This window comes from Zootoca vivipara, chromosome 2, assembly GCF_963506605.1.
Source record: "Zootoca vivipara chromosome 2, rZooViv1.1, whole genome shotgun sequence".
Taxonomy (NCBI): Eukaryota; Metazoa; Chordata; class Lepidosauria; order Squamata; family Lacertidae; genus Zootoca; species Zootoca vivipara.
In genome coordinates, this window is record NC_083277.1 from 120373442 (window position 1) to 120390504 (window position 17063).

Genomic DNA, 17063 nt, shown 5'->3' on the forward strand with positions numbered 1-17063 from the left:
TTGAGATTCCTGCATTGCAGGGGGTTGAACTAGATGACCCTTAGGGGCACCTTCCAACTCTACGATTCTCTGAATGGGCTGGAATAGGGGGAGGAGGAAGCCTTGCGCGCTGCTAATGCGCTGGGAAACTTTGCTTTGGAACCTCTTGTAATTAAAAGAAGCAACAGCAACAGCTCCTCGAACTGCGCCCTGAGGCTAAGGAACCACAGAAGGGCTACCACGTCTCCCTCTCTCCCGGCCCAAGACCCATCGGAGCCCTTCAAAGAAAGAAGGGGTCGATTCTTTTGTCTGCCGGGCGTGCGGACAGCACTCAGCCCCGAAGGAACTGCAGAGTGAGAGAGGGAAGGGGGAGGTGCCAGGCTTTCGTTACTTTCTTTCTCTTGGAACGGCAGCTGCCCAATCGGAATGGAGGGGCGCGGCTTCGCTCCGCCGCCTGGCTCCACCTCCTCCTGTGCCCAATCACGGGGCGCGGCGTCCCGCCCAGCCTCGAGCTCGGCTCCACCCTCGGAACCTCGCCTTCCAATCCGCGGGCGGAGGGAGCGAGACTCGTTCCCGGACTGCAGCAGCCGCGGGAGCTGGCGAGTTGCTCGCTTATCCGCAGTGCGAGACTCGCGGGTTGCTGTGTCCAAGGCGGGAGCACCATGGAGCTGGCCCCGGAGCAGGAAGCGGCGGCGGCAGCGGCGCCGGATCCGGCCACGGGGGTCTCCTCCGGCTCCAGCGGCAGCGGCTCGCGCTTGCCTGGGGGCATCGGCTCCGCGGAAGCCCTGGCGGCGCTGGGCGCGATCGGGCGGCGGCTGCTGTGGCTGCTGCCCGTGTACCTGGCGGGCCGGGCGGGGCTCAGCCTGGGCTTCGTGGTGGCCGGCGTGGCCCTGTACATGGGGTGGCGGGGCCGGCGGATGAGCAAGGAGCGATCGCTGCGAGCGGCCGGATTGTTCCTGGGAGACGAGGAGGCTGCGGTGAGCGCCACGGGGCTGGGCCGAAGCCTGGGGCAGAGCGAGCTGCCCGCCTGGGTAAGAGCTAGGCTATGCCGTTTTACATGGGGTGTCAGTGGGGGCTCCGGGATTCCTCCCCAGGGAAGCTCCCCGGGGAAGAAAAGGAGCGGCAAAACAAGGGGCGAGCTTTTGGATCGCAGGACCTCAACCATGCCCCAATCCTCTTGCCTTGGATGCGCTCATACGGAATATTTGCGCATTCTCGCTTTCACATGCGTGGCTGCTTGCGTGGGTGTCGGTTTCCTGCTCCTGCAAGCCTTATTTTGGAAGGGGGTGGGGGTGGGTGAGTGGGCAAATATTGGACCTGTTGGTAAAAATACAGTTGCAGGGCGGTGATCCAGTGTCCAAGAAGGAAGCACGTGAAAGTTACTTGGCCACTCAAATGGTTTCTCAGTTTGTCTGCCTTGCCACACATGCCTGCACCAGCTGCCTCTGAATCCTCTAAATATTTGATTTTGTAAATCTTCCCTGCCTGGTCACTTGGAGGCTGTTTATTATCTGGCGCATTTATATCACCACCCTCCTTCCATGGTGGATCTCATACATACTGTTCTGTCCAAACCGGCTGTGGCCCCAGACTGTCCTCAAAACTTACTTTCTTGCAAAAATCAATCAGGCGTCTTTTAACCTGCATAAAGTGATGCTGAGTATACATTGTTGCACCCCTGCATTTTTGACGCCTAACTCCATGCCCTGCTCCATCCTTAGTTTCCTTGTGGGTGCCTTTACCAAGCCTGTGGAAAGCAAAATACGGTATCTGTGGGTGAATCTCATTGCTTCTGCTGGCATCCCAGGTTTTTCCTTCCTCTTCTCCTTGGCAAAGGAAACAGGGAAGCAGTTAGCCTCGGTCTTCATCTGCAAAATGGGGATAATACTGGCCTATGTCACAGGGCTATTGGAAGTATAGCAGTGGACATGGAAAGCGTTCTGAGCAATAGAAATGCTATGTATTATTAAGCAGTGGTATTATTATCTCCCTCTGCCCACCTTCCAGCAGCTGCTTTGTCTTAGAAGGGTGCTTGTAGCCATCAACCTGTAACTTTCCATGTTTCACTGCTCTGCATGAGGGAAGAAATGAAACTGCATCTAGGAGGGGAAGGGAAAAGGCAGTATCCTCTGGCTAGATGTTGTGGCTTGAGGAGAAGCACATGTTCACACCCTCTTGCAAAATAGCTGCTGCATTTAGCACCCTCCTGCAATTTGCAACTCCTCCTGCTCTCTTGATAGGTTTCCTGCTTTCTAAGGCTCTCCTTTCTGCATCTTTAACTCTTTTGATCCATTATTTTATCATCTGCTTCCCTATTTAGCTCCCCTTACAACTTCTTTCCAGAACCCTCCCCCTTGAGGGAATCCTATTTGATTTTCCTGCTTTCTGGCCTCTACAGTGCTTCTCTAGCTGTGTGGATGCCCTTCCTGGAGACGGGTACCTTTTCCCACCCTCCCATTAGAATCATAGAATCATAGAATCATAGAGTTGGAAGAGACCACAAGGGCCATCCAGTCCAACCCCCTGCCAAGCAGGAAACACCATCAAAGCATTCCTGACAGATGGCTGTCAAGCCTCTGCTTAAAGACCTCATGTCTTCTGCCATGCCTATCTTGCTTCTTTCTTGGCTTTTTCTGTCCTCTCTTTACATAAATACTGAGGAAGAGTTGAATGAGCAACCCTGTAGAATATCTAGCCAATAAAAGGAGTAAAACAGCGGTACTTTAGTTTCTCTCTCTCTGTTTCTTTCTGGAATCTCTCTCTGTGTGTCACAATATTCTTCTATCTTACGTTGGTGTCTTACATGGCACCTTACATGGGTGTAGCCAGGTTTTTTTGTTGGGGGGGGGAAGGACTTATGTTGGGGGGGGCAGAAATGGCATGATTGGTCAATTAAGTATTTTTATTGTTTTACTTGATGGGGGGCAACTGCCCCCCTAAGCCCACTCACTCTATCTGGGTGTGATGGTGGAATGTTTCTAGTCCCATATCTGTGGTCCAAAAGTAAAAAAAAAAGGGGGGGGAAGCACATGTGCTTTTTGGACCATATCTGTTTTCCAAAAAGCACAGGGGAACAGAAGACTGCCCAAAGGGATGAAAACAGGCGACTGGGTGGGAAAGTCCGCCCCTCTGTTTTTTACTGTGTCCCTGATTGTAACCATTTGCAGATTTGAGTGCTGTTGTAGTTTCAGGGGATGTTCAAAGAAACTGAGTATTTGGAAATTGATGATAGTATCTTTCAGCTCTCAGTTCTGTAATGTGGCTTTTAGCACCCTAATCTAAAGTGAGTTCATAGGTTATCATTTTCCATGTGGCAATTGCTGCTCTTCTGAGATAATATGGATGTGCATAGCTGGTCCCAGCATGATGGAATAGAATGTTGTCTCTTCAGGAAACCAGCTAACATTGGGAGACGGTTTTGGAATGTGATACCTTAGCTCTGCTCTTGCTGTCAAATGGAACATGTGAACTTGCCCTTGGTTAACTGTAGCCTGAAACCTCCGTGTGCGCAAGCTGAAAGATCCCCATTGCTTCAGGGGCTGCACCCCTTGCTGGTCCCAAGGGTCACACGGTTAAACTAGTTCTCCAGCTGGGCACTAACATTGGCCGAAGTGCATGCTGGCTTGCCTTAATTCCATCTTAATTGGACCTTTTGTAACTGAAACTGGGATTGCACATCACACACTGAAAACAACTGTTCAGTGCCAAGCTCCTGCGGCTCTAACACCCAGTGTGCAAACTGAATGGCATTTGTGGACATCCCTGAGATGTCAAGGTATGAAAAAAATGGGGGGGCCCTATGAAAATGAAGAGAAGTGGTTAATTCCACCCCAAGTTTTCCTGTGTTTATTTCAGACTTCTAGCTACGCCATTCCATCAGCAGAAAATGAAATGTGGAATGCCCTGATAAATTGCCCGAAATGTGGGAAGGTAGAATTAAATGTGCTGTTGCTGTTGCAAAGTGTAGGTGTGGCCAAAAGATGCCTAACAGGGTTCAGTTATATTAACAAATATAACTCCCAAACCACCTTGCCTCCTATTATTGGCTTTACTTGCTTTCACCTGGCTTGTCCCTTGTCTCCTCTAACTCTCCTCTGCTGGAACTTAAGCTAAAAAACAAAAAACTCCTGTCCATTATGTTTTGCTTGATCAGCTTCCATCCTTCCGATCTTAACATCCCCTGTTTCCCTGAAAATAAGACATGCCCATAAAATAACATGAGTCTGACCAAACTGTGGGAGGCATTGGAAGACAGGAGTGCCTGGCGTGCTCTGGTCCATGGGGTCATGAAGAGTCAGACACGACTAAACAACAACATAAAATAAGCCATAACAGGATTTCTACGCATTTGCACAATATAAGCCATACCCCGAAAATAAGACTTAGTGATAGGCGCAGTTCTGGAGGGGGCCAAGGAAGAGGCGAGGCTGGACACGTAATAAAAAATAAGACATCCCCTGAAAATAAGCCATAGTGTGTCTTCTTGAGGAAAAATAAATATAAGACAGTGTCTTCTTTTCAGGGAAACACGGTAATTCTCTAGCGCCTGATCATCAGCCTCAATTCTCCTTCTATTTGATGGGTGGAGTAAAATAAGATAAGGTGGTTAGGACTGAAGATGCAGCATGTTAAAATCTGTTGTGGCAGGAAGTGATCTGAGGCTCCCCCTTCAACCCAGTGTCTTACTGATAAGGAGAAAAGAAAATCTCACAGGAGATACAGAAACTTCCTCAGCCCTGGGTAAGATAGCTATCCAGTTTTGCAGTGGCTGCTGAAAAGTGAAAAGTGAAATAGTTCTCTTTATAGCCTGATGCAACGAGTATGGCTTTGTTGCATAGTGGCAACAGAGGACCTGATTCTAAAGGGCTATACGGTAAGCAAGGACTCTCTGGTCTGAAGTCTAGATGCAACAAATGAACTTGCAGGAGGGTACTAGGCTCCTTGCACTCCGGGGAGCCAAGACCTGGTGAGTGGGTACCTCAGATTTATTGACTAGTATGGTTATGGGCAGGAATAGGAGCATTTGAATAAAAATTCTGTGCCAAGATTCTATGGCAAAAAGATGCTAAAATGTGCAACCTGTACAAATAATGTAACATGTATAGTGTTACTTGCATGCCCACCTCAAGTGGCAGGATCCACAGGGCAGCGGATCCATCCTCCAAGGAACACCCTGCCAGTTGCTGCTCCCGCAGTGGCATTGGTTCTGATTTGAAAGAGAGGTAGAGCTGGGTATCATCTGCAAACTGATGAACACCCAGCCCAACCCCCCTGATGATCTCTCCCAGCGGCTGCATGTAGATGTTGAAAAGCATGGGGGAGAGGACAGAACCCTGAGGCACCCCACAAGTGAGAGCCCAGGGGCCTGAACACTCATCCCCCACCACCACTTTCTGAACACGGCCCAGGAGGAAGGAGCGGAACCACTGTATGATAGTGCCTCCAGCTCCCAACACCTCTAGACGGTCCAGAAGGATGTTATGGTTGATGGTGTCAAATGCCGCTGAGAGATCCAGCAGAACTAGGAAACAGCTCTCACCTTTCTCCCTAGCCCGCCGGAGATCATCAACCAGTGCAACCAAGGCAGTTTCAGTCCCATGATGAGGCCTGAATGCCGACTGGAAGGGATCCAAATGGTCCGCTTCCTCCAGGCGTGTCTGGAGTTGTTCAGCAACCACTCGCTCAATCACCTTGCCCAGGAATGGAAAATTTGAGACTGGGCGATAGTTGGCCATATTGGCCGCATATAAAGATCATTTTTTTAAGAAGCGGTTTAATAACCGCCTCTTTCAGCAGGTCTGGGAAGGCTCCCTCACAGAGAGAAGCATTCACCAATGCGCGAGGCCCATCGCCCAGCCCTTCCCGGCTAGCTTTTATAAGCCCGGGTGGGCAAGGGTCAAGCAGACAGGTGGTTGGTTTCACTCGTCCAAGCAGCCTGTCCACATCCTCGGAGGTAACAGATTGGAATTGATCCCACGCAACTGGACTAGACAGGACTCTAGCACTCTCCCGCCCTGGCCCTGCTCTGTTGCTCAGTTTTGATGATGCAAAGATGTTACCATATGTTGCCAACTTGCATACTTTGAACTCTGTCTTTGTAGGATCGAGGTCTAGAAGCCTATAAAAACAAAATGAGATTTCCAAGTTGTCAAATGCAGTGCAGGTAGCAGTGTTGCCCCCTCTTTTTAAAAAAAATCAAATTGTTGCATGGAGCTGTGGAATGCAGAGAATCCTTGAAATGGAAACTAAGAGCATGATCTACTGGGGCACAACAAACTCCAGGGCCAGGAAGGTGGAACTGCTGACCAAAACTCTTGAAGCCACAATGCCTTGGTGGATATATTTTAGTATCTTGCTGAGAGTGCAGAACTGTTAAAGATGGAATAGGTTTGTCCATTTGGATGTGGCTTTCAGCAAGAAGGAAGGTCATGTTCCAGGTAGTTTGAAAGCGTATTGTCCCTTGAAATTGATTTTGTAGTGAAACTGTCAAAGCACTCATATAGTATGAAACTTGCTGACTTCAGTTTGTTAGGATAATAACAATAGCTCTTGACCTAAGACAGCAGTAAACATGGGCAACACATTAAAAAGAGGGTCTAAAATTCATTCTTTTTCCTGTTGTAATCAATAATCAAGGGGAGCAAAACTTAAGGATGGTGTCATTCTAGCTGAGAGTGTGATCCTGTGCTTAAAACAACTGTCAGTTGTCTTTAAATTGAATGTCTGCAATCCTACCTAACTTAAGATGAGGAAAGATGAGACAAAGGGCCTGAAAGAATCTTCTTTAAATAAATTAGTGCTGCACAATGAATGTGCAAAACAGCCAACTTATTTTTGTTTCTGGATTAAGAAAGAAGTCAAAAGCAGCTTTTTCCAACCATACTTTAGAAGGTTGGCTGTTTCTGTGTTGAGGAAAGAGTGGCTACAGTGTGCGTGTGCACTTAGTGGTGGGGGAAAAAAACAATTCATTGCATGCCATAAATGGAGAGTTTTCTGCTTTTGCTCGTCGCTGCACTGATGACATCAGGCTCCTAAGTTTGCTCACAGATGCCCAGAACTTGAACTGCTGCACTTGGCCAGCTTCATTTGCTGAGGCCTTTGGGTTGCAGTTCTAACATCTGGAATGCTCAAACCTCTTGCATTAAAAATAACCAAGTTTCATTCCTGGCAGTAAGTGGCTTGAATTGACTTTTGGCTTACTTGCCTTTTATCAGAGATGTCTGAAAGTCAAAAGCAAGGTTGTCTGTGTGCTAAATCTCTCCTGGAAGCATGTTCCCACAGCATGGAGTCTGCTCTAGTTGTGGCCAGCTGTGCCTTTGGAACTGGGGAAAAGCTAACATCATGTCTCTGGATGATCTCTGTGAACAAGCTGTGAAAGGGCCCTTAAGGTATCCCAACTCCATGTTGCAATTGCACAAGAACCATTTAGCACCAAAGGAGAAGGCTGCTTTATATTGGCTCAGATTGTTGGTCCACGTAACTCACTATTATCTAGTACAGTTGACTCTCCAGGAAAATCAATAGAGTCATGTGGCACCTTTATGACAGCATGAAGTCTGTTGCATGAAGTGGTACCCTGAGGTTGTATTTAGGGGATGTGAGGAATTGTAAACAGTGAGGTCGAAGGAAATGTAATGCAGAAAATGGAGACAGTGGAAATTATTAAATAAACAGTGGTAATTCACAAAAACAGTTTTGGGCGGCAAGGCCTGGGCTCTCCAGGGTCTCGGATAGAGAAGGGTCCTGTTACCTCAGGAGTGGAGAACCTCTTTCAGCCCAAGCTCCTCATTCCCTCAGGGACATCTTGGGACCACATTCCAATGGTGGGTGAGGCATGAAGGAAAAGTGGACAGAAAAGTGAAGGTGACACTTACCTTTTTTTACAGTAGGCTACATTTCATCCACACTAGTCAGTAAGTTCTGCACACACCCTCCTTCCAAGCAGCTAAGAAGCATTATTGAAGCCTTCCAGCCATAGAGAGGGGGTGTGACCTGGGGAGAGTCATATTTGGCCCACATGAGGAGATAAACTCCTGTGTTTATCTGGTATTTTTAACTGGAAATGTCAGGGATTGAACCCGGCACCTTCTTCATGAAAAACATGTGCTCTGTCATTGGGCAGGGTTTAGGACTATGGTGTTGTGCAGCCCAAACCTCTTCAGATTTGCTTGGAAGCAAAATCCCACTAATTTCACTTCCAGCTAAGTGTGCATACACTTGAAGCTTGACACCATTTCTTAAATGTGATGAAAGCATGTTTTGCTACTACATTTCCCTCCTCAAGCCTCAATGGCTCTGCTTCCTACATCTCTTCTGTTTTCCCCCTATTGGCTCTCAACGCCATAGCTCCTACTGTGCTGATCAACCCACTGTGTGCCTGTCTCCTGCGAACCCACACACCACACTGCTGTGTTTCCCCAGCTCTTACACCCCCTCTCTCATTGTACTACTTCCTGTGGCCCAGCAATAGTTAGGATAGCAATGCCCCCCTTTCTCTTTGGTCAGTTTTCCTCGTGGATCCACTTTTGTGAGAAACCCTGAAGCTTTAAAACCTGCAAAATGTCTTGTGTGTTTTTAAGTGGAGATGCATTATCTTTCTCTCGGTGATTTTTTTTTTTGTTGAGAGAGGAAAGAGAACCTTTGCAGCAAATAGGAAGCAGCTAGATCGGGTTCAGAGTGTTTACACCAGAAGGCAAGATATTATAACAGCATCCTTTCTCTGATGAATTTTTCCTCTAATCTGGGATTAGCATGGGTCTGTCCAAAATGACCCACTTGCCTGGTTTTATTATTTATTAAATATGTATATTGCCCTTCACCTGAAAAGTTAAAGTGTGGCTTATATTGACAGCTTTATAGTATGCAGCCGGGAGCGCGGGGCAAAGAGTGGCAGGAGCACGGCAAAGTGGTCCCCCATCCTCTCCCCCAAGGCCAGGAAGGGTATTCAGGAAGGAATGGAGTGGCGTATATTTGGGTATTTTTTCTTTTTCCCCTCCCCACGCCCTTCCAATTTTAAAAGTGCGGCTTATATTCAGGTGCAGCTTCTATTTGGGGCAATACAGTAGCATTTGATTTAATACTTAAGGCTCCTAAAAGCTTCACCTGCCTGCTGTATATTTGCATAACTCACTGCTCTGGACACGCCTCCACCAATTGGGCTCCCTTTCTGAAGAGAGCAATTCTCTGTCCGTTGAGTTACCTGTGCTTTCTCTGCCCGCCCACCTTGCAGAGAATATATTGCTTATTTCCATGAGTCACTTCTGTGGGCTTTCTTGCTTCCAGTCAGGGAGCATATCTAGTAGATGTGACTCTTTGGACCAGATGGTCTCTTACTTTTTGCACTTACAGGTAGGTAGCCGTGTTGGTCTGAGTCGAAGCAAAATAAAAAAAATTCCTTCAGTAGCACCTTAAAGACCAACTAAGTTTATATTTTGGTATGAGCTTTCGTGTGCATGCACACTTTTTCAGATACCTTTTTGCACTGTGAAAGTAAATCTTTTCAGCAGTAAGCCTGGAGTAGTGCCTCCAATTTTAATTCAGAAAAACAATCTCAACTATCTGAAGTTTAGAAAATCTCATCTGTCTCCAAATAGCCTTTGGATACTTTAGGGGAAGTTAGAAGGTTTTTAAAATTGATATTATAGCCTTCTGAGTTGCATGGCATGAGTAGGAATTGTGGTTTTAAAAGCACAACTACAGTGGTACTTTGGGTTAAGTACTTAATTGGTTCTGGGGTGCCATTCATAATCCAAAAAGTACTTAACCTAGGCGTTGATAGCGCGCGTGCACGAAGCGCTGATAGAGCGCTTCTGCGCATGTGCGCACGACGGAACCCGGAAGTAAACACTTCCAGGTCTGCTATGTACTTAATGCCATGGGGAAAAAATAGTGGTTCAATTGACTTCCAACAAGCACACAGAGTGCGAACAAGACTGAGTGTATGGGGTGGGGAAGGGGGGGCTCATTTAATTTCACTGCACACAGGTAGTGTAGTGACAATAAAGGTTGTTTTTATTATTATTATTATTATTATTATTATTATTATTATTATTATTATTTAACTCTTCTATGAGAGAACCTCCCTGCCAGATTACCTGGAGGCTATTTTGGTCACATGCAACCAGGCAGGTGGCTGTTACCGAGTGTATTATCTGGCAAGGCTGGTAGTTTAGATCTTGTTAGGTGCCTGTCTAAGCAGATCAAAAATCTCTCAGTATCGGAAAAAGATCCCCTTCTCTGTGCCATGGAATCTGTCTTGGCAGGCCTTAGCAGCAGCGGCATTTGGGGAATGCTTCTGTCTGACTCACCACCTACTACTCACTCTGTTTCTCCTATACAGGATATGCTGCTGCTGCTGCTGCTGCTCATTTTGGGGCCACATGATTAAGAATAGTGGGTGTAGCATTTGGGGCAGGCTGTCGAAGGGAGCTTCTAAATATAAGCTGGTCTGGCATCTTCCTCCCACTTTTTTGAAGACCACCTGCCATTTGCAGCTGAGCTTTCAGAAGAAATGAATAACACTGCAAGCTGTGTTTATGGGAACTAACGAGCCGTTAGATGAACCCCATCGAAACCATGTGCCCACATCTTTCTGTATGGAGTCAGATACTGGAGACATTTGGCTTAGGACTATGCCGACCATCTTCAAGGGTCTCACTGTGACCTGTGCTTTGCGCGCGAGCCTGTCCCTCCTCCCTAAAAGACTTCCACTTGAAACATAGTTCAGTGCAGAGTGACTCAGGGCCTGAAGGACCCAAGTAGGCTTTGCTTTTTGCCTATTTATACCCTGGCTTGATGAAAAGAAGTTCAAGGTGGCTGATATAAACTGCAATGTAAAACATTACAAATGTGGCACTAGTCTTGTAAATTGTAAGCAGGGTGAAAAGGGAGCCTGTCTGCTGGAGTGGTTGGAGTGTTGGACTAGGACCTGGGAGACCAGGGTTCAAATCCCCACTCAGCCATGCTGCTTACTAGGTGACCTTAAGGCCAGTCACACGGTCTCTCAGCCTAACCTACCTCACAAGGTTGTTGTGAGGATAAAATGACAAGGTGGGGGGGGGACCCATCTACCACCTTGTGCTCTGGCAGTAAAGATAGACTGTAAAAATAAATATATAAAATAAAAGATCAGATAGCAGAAACACTCTGCTGAAACACTCCTGTAACTTCATTAAGACACACTGAATGTCTTTAAAAAAATAAAGGAGACCTTGCATGGCTTTCTAAATAATTGCAAGCTTGGACTGAGGCAGGTCCCTCAGTGGGGGGTGGGGGTGGTGTTGCTTGCGTGTATTGTTTGGACCAGGAAGAATACACTTGCTTAGTGAATATGAGTACACATTTACTTTTCCTCCTCAGTATAACAGAAGTGACTTTGAGGTAAGCTATTCATTTCACTGCCACTTGTGTGTAGGGAGCCCCCAAGCCCCCTTCTGCCTTGCAGTGCTCTGGGGAGGGGGCTGTTCAGAGCGCATTCATTCGTAGGAGGGCAGAACTGAACACTTCCAGTTGAACTCTTCCCTACCCTTTCCCTTGCTGCTTTTACCTTGGCCCTCCTTGGGGTGAAAACATCTTGTAGAGGGGCCAGGAGTGCATGGCAAGGGGAATTTCAGTTGCTTCCTTCCTTCCTTCCTTCCTTCCTTGTGAGTAGGTAATTTTAGTGCCTCCTTCATTTAAAGGGCAGTGTCCACCTAATTCATTCCATCAGTGCAAAGATTTCTGCTTGCACAAAGGATCTTTACCCCCTTTCTCTCCACGTGTGCCCTGTGTCCTCTACAAATCTGCTCCATAAGGTTGGGGGAACCCCAGAACAGATCTGGAGGGAGAGGTGGGGGAGTTCCATTACACAAGCAAAAATCCCTGTGCAAACCAAATGAGTTAGTCGTATCCTGCTCAATATCTTTTTTGGGGATAATTGTCCCAGCTGGGCAATGGTTGTCACAGCTTGTGAGCCAACCACCTGGCACTCCTGTTGCCACAATAAGATTTGAGGGTGGGTTTTCTTCCGTATTGTCCAGAGATCATCTTGTGTTGCGTTTTGTTCTGGCTGAAATGAGAGCATATGCAGTGGGGGTGGGAGAATAGTTGGGTGGAGCAAATTTCCAATAAATCTGTACAAAATTTAACCAACAAATGCAAAGCCCTTACAATTAAGTAGGGACTGATTCCCAATATCCTCATTAAGGCTGTTAACTCCTCTGGCAGCAAATCTGTTGCAATAAAAAAGGAAGAAAACTAGACTGGGGCTGTTGGTGTAATGGGACTGTTAAGTAGACATTATCTTCAAACGATGCAACGTTCCATTGTTATGTTTTTAGAATGATCTGTCAGTGGAGTAAAGAAAACATTTACTCTTTGAGGTTCCACAGTATGCCCACTACAACATGTTCAGAGAGGAGATGTGTTTGAATACCTAAAAAGTGTTTATGCATTGCAGCCAAGGAGGGGTGGAAGATATTGTTTGCTATGTACTGCATTGTTCCCTGTATAATTCCCCTAGGGATAGGTTTTTGAAAGAGGCTTTTCAGACACTTTCATTTTATGATGGCATGGTAGGGAGAAAGCTTGTTATTTATGGGTTGATGGGGATAAATTATACTGTATTGGGTTTCAGGGCCGGCCCACCTATGATGCAAAGTGAAGTGACTGCCTCAGATGGTAGGATCCACAGGGGCAGCAGATCCTGAAGTCAATTTTCCTTCCCTCCTTGTTCCAGATGTAAACCTTCCATCACTCTTCCTTCCCTGGACGGAGGGAGGGCGGTGTTGTTTCGGGGTCTGCCTTGGGTGCCACAATGTCTTGGGCCAGCCCTGTTAGGCTTCTATGTTTTCCTCTAGCAGCCCATGGATCAGACATCTCTTCATTATGTCTATATTTTTGTGACGGCCAACAGTATCATGGGCTGTTTTTAGCAAATATGCTTAAGTCTGTTGTTTGTTCTTAGTCATGGGCTGCTCAGGTCATTTGACTCTCTGAATTTGAGAAAGCCCCTTTGTGAGATGACTGTGTGAGGAAGGCAGATGTTTGCCCACCAGCAGGCCCGCCCGCCCACACCACATATCCAGTGATCTAATCTTGTCAAGTGGCACTGCAGCTGAAGTCTCTGCAAAAATTGATTTGCTTCTGCATGTAGCAAAGCGGACTGAGTCAAGCATCTGCTTCTGGTGCATTTGTGGTACTTGCCGTGGTGACCAGCGCAGGCATATGCATAGCTGCCAAGTTCTCCCCTTTTTAAAGGGAAATTCCATTATGCTGAATAGGCTTCCTCGCGAGAAAAGGGAAAACTTGGCAGCTATGGGCATATGACCACAGACCCCAAAGTGCACGTGGCTTCTAGCTCCTTGCTACTATCGCCTTACAGTGCGCTGTCCCAAGGCAACATGGGGAGGTGGCCAGAAAGAACTTGCCCAGAACAATGTTAGGAGAACAATACAGGAGCTGAAGCGTGGTAGCCTGTAAAACCACTGTACATACTCGAAAGCTACTTGTATGTTCAGCTCAAGTTTCTTCATTTAGGAAAGCAAACATCTTGACAATTTCTTCAGCCCCAGAACAAGCCCAGCCGGTTTGGAAGTGGACCTGAGCAAATTTTCTATATATTTTAATAGCTATGGGGCAGAGTTAAAAGGAGGGGGGTGGGATGCAGTCTTTGTGAACCATCTTCAGTATTGCACTGTTACATTTAGTTGGGTTTTTCCTCTCCCCGCAACCAAGCTGGTTGCCAAAATTTGGTGGGCAATTTACATATACCAGGTTTATTTATTTAGATCATTTCTATGCTTCACATTTCCAAGGGAATCTCTCATCAGGCTTAAATAATCAACTAGTAGAACAGGCATCCCCACCTGGAATTCCCCCCCCCCAACTACCATTACAATCTGCTCTGGAGGGCTGAGAGGCAGTAGGGATAAATACTGCTTTAAAAAAACCACAACCAAAAAAACCACAACCAGAGACCTTCTTACTGGGAATCATAGATTCAGATATTCCTAAAAACATATTCCTTTATGCCACTGTGGCTACCAGGATGCTTATTGCATCAAATTGGAAAAGTGATAAAGTTCCTTCAAGGACAGAATGGATTAAAAAACTGGTTGAATATGCGGAGTTGGATAATCTATCCGAAAAAATGAAAAATAAACCAAAACACGTATTTATTTCAAAGTGGGAACTAGTTAAAATATATTTGAAAAACAGTTGTCACAGTCTAAACTCTGTTGTAACATTCGAATAACATCTGTAGTAGTTACCGGTCAAGTAAGAGTTGAGACCATAGACATTTAAATATATGAGGCAGTAGGAGGGACTGTTGGGGGGAAGATAGATAAAATTGCCCTCCCCCTTCTGTTAGGGAGGGCTTCACTGGTTCAAAATGTCTGTTGTATCTCATAACTCATCAGTGGGTGCATTTAGACATGGGAATTATTGTGTTAGTTTTCCTGATTATAATACTAATGCTTTCTATCCCGTATTCTAACCTTCCTTCTAGCCTATTGCTTTATGGAGCTGTAGCTCTTTGATTGATGTATGCCACCATGTCACACTTAAGTTTTAAATAGTGTGAAATAACTGTATGCTGAACATTGCGTAAAATTTCATTGCTTGAAATTACAACGTAAAAACTCCTCATGATTTTCCAGGTTAACAGGGTTGCAAATGTTTGGGGTTTTTTTTGGGGGGGGGAGGAGCAAATATCCTGAAATGGGTGCTAAATTCCTGATAGACTCTGCTAGTTTTCCAGAAGTGGTTTATATGTTGTGTGAAAGATCACACACACAACATGAAAATGTTCAGGTAAGGAGACGTGGGGAAAACAGAATCAAGTGTTGCTGCTGCCTGAATGCAACCATAAGGCTGAAGGCTGTTAAGTTGGAGAAGAGAGAAGAGAGAAATTGCTGCATGTTAGTCTATTCCCAGGTTCGGCTTATGAAATACTGTAGCAGTTTTTTAATACTTTATTCTGGCAAACCCTGAGGTTTTTGGAAACTTATTGGTATTTTCCCAGTGAGAAGATAATTAACAGACAAGCTTCACTGAAAAGCAGCTTGTCTTCCACTCCTGATCTACCTATTATAATATGCAGCCACCGGGGGTTGTATTGTGGGCCCACATTCATTTTCAATGAAAAAGTCTTAAAAGTCTTGCCAGTGTACACCCCTGGTCTGGGAGCCGGGGATAGCACACGAGTGTTCCAGAGAAATGTCCCTGGACTACTGTATTGTTTTTCTGTGAGCAAATTGTTTCTATTTTATGGGGCAGCTTTCAAGTGGCACAATCTGGAAAGGCTCTATTGCTTGATTCTCCTCCACATATAAACTAGACCTCTGCCATCCGAGTTCACAGCCACATTCCATTAGGATGTAGAGGAGGTGTTATACGGTAGCTCAGTGGTAGAACACCGGCTTTGTATGCAGAAGGTCCTGGCTTGAATTGCTGACATGCCTGGGACAATTTGGAAAGCCAGGCAGGTACCGCTTTAAATAGACCAGTGGCCTGACTCTTCAAGTGGGGTGTGTCTCCCTGCCTCTGTGTTGCTCTTTTGCCACACACGCCATTCATGCACGCAAGGAGGAATGAACATGAGGGTAGCCTTTAAGTAGCTGCTCGCCTATGGGGAGTAAGAATTGCTTCCAGCTCGCGCTCTCTCTCTCTCTCTCTCTCTCTCTCTCTCTCTCTCTCTCTCTCTCTCTCTCTCTCTCTCTCTCTCTCTCTTGTTCTTTCAAGGGACAAATGGCAAACAGAGATGTGTGCTCAAGTCAGAACACTTTGTAAGCTACATGCATTTTTGGATGTATTTGCCTGAGTGCTTGAGAGTTGGCCCTCTGCTGTGTTAACCCAGCATGGTGTAGGGGTTAAGAGCGGTGGACTCGTAATCTGGCGAACCAGGTTCGCTTCCCTGCTCCTCCACATGCAGCTGCTGGGTGACTTGGGCTAGTCACACTTCTTTGAAGTCTCTCAGCCTCACTCACATCACAGAGTGTTTGTTGTGGGGGAGGAAGGGAAAGGAGAATGTTAGCTGTTGGGAGACTCCTTAAGGGGAGTGAAAGGCCAAAATTATTCTCCTCCTCCTCCTTGGATCATAGAATTGGAAGAGACCACAAGGGCCATCCAGTCCAACCCCCTGCCAAGTAGGAAACACCATCAAAGCATTCCTGACAGAGCAGTAAAGACCTCCGCTTAAAGACCTCCAAAGAAGGAGACTCTACCACTCCTTGGCAGCAAGTTCCACTGTCAAACAGCTCTTACTGTCAGGAAGTTCTTCCTAATGTTTAGGTGGAATCTTCTTTCTTGTAGCTTGAATCCATTGCTCCGTGTCCGCTTCTCTGGAGCAGCAGAAAACCTCCTTTCACTCTCTTCTATATGACATCCTTTTATATATTTGAACATGGCTATCGTATCACCCCTTAACCTTCTCTTCTCCAGGCTAAACATACCCAGCTCCCTAAGCTGTTCCTCATAAGGCATCGTTTCCAGGCCTTTGACCATTTTCGTTGCCCTCTTCTGGACAGGTTCCAGCTTGTCAATATCCTTCTTGAACTGTGGCGCCCAGAACTGGACACAGTACTCCAGGTGAGGTCTGACCAGAGCACAATACAGTGGTACTATTACTTCACTTGATCTAGATGCTATACTCCAATTGATGCAGCCCAGAATTGCATTGGCTTTTTTAGCTGCTGCATCACACTGCTGACTCATGTCAAGTTTGTGGTCTACCAAGACTCCTAGATCCTTTTCACATGTACTGCTCTCAAGCCAGGTGTCACCCATCCTGTATTTGTACCTTTCATTTCTTTTGCCCAAGTGTAGTACCTTACATTTCTCCTTGTTAAAATTCATCTTGTTTGCTTTGGCCCAGTTGTCTAATCTGTTAAGGTCATTTTGAAGTGTGATCCTGTCCTCTGGGGTATTAGCCACCCCTCCCAATTTGGTGTCATCTGCAAACTTGCTCAGGATGCCCTCAAGCCCATCATCTAAGTCATTGATAAAGATGTTGAATAAGACTGGGCCCAAGACAGAACCCTGTGGCACCTCCTCCTCCTCCTCCTCTTCTTCTTCCATTTAGGAGCAGGTGTTGCAGCTTGATG

General features: G+C 46.3%; 1 protein-coding gene across 2 annotated transcripts in view; it reads left to right on the forward strand.

The window, feature by feature from the left end:
• The first annotated feature begins 530 nt into the window (after nucleotides 1–530).
• Nucleotides 531–17063, forward strand: part of ESYT1 (extended synaptotagmin 1) — a 58968-nt gene continuing 42435 nt past the window's right edge. For both annotated transcript variants that reach the window (XM_060272151.1, XM_035102821.2), the window contains exon 1: nucleotides 531–1010. In XM_060272151.1, coding sequence (XP_060128134.1) covers nucleotides 642–1010 — 369 coding nt within the window. In that variant the 5' untranslated portion in view covers nucleotides 531–641. The remainder of the gene's footprint in view (nucleotides 1011–17063) is intronic.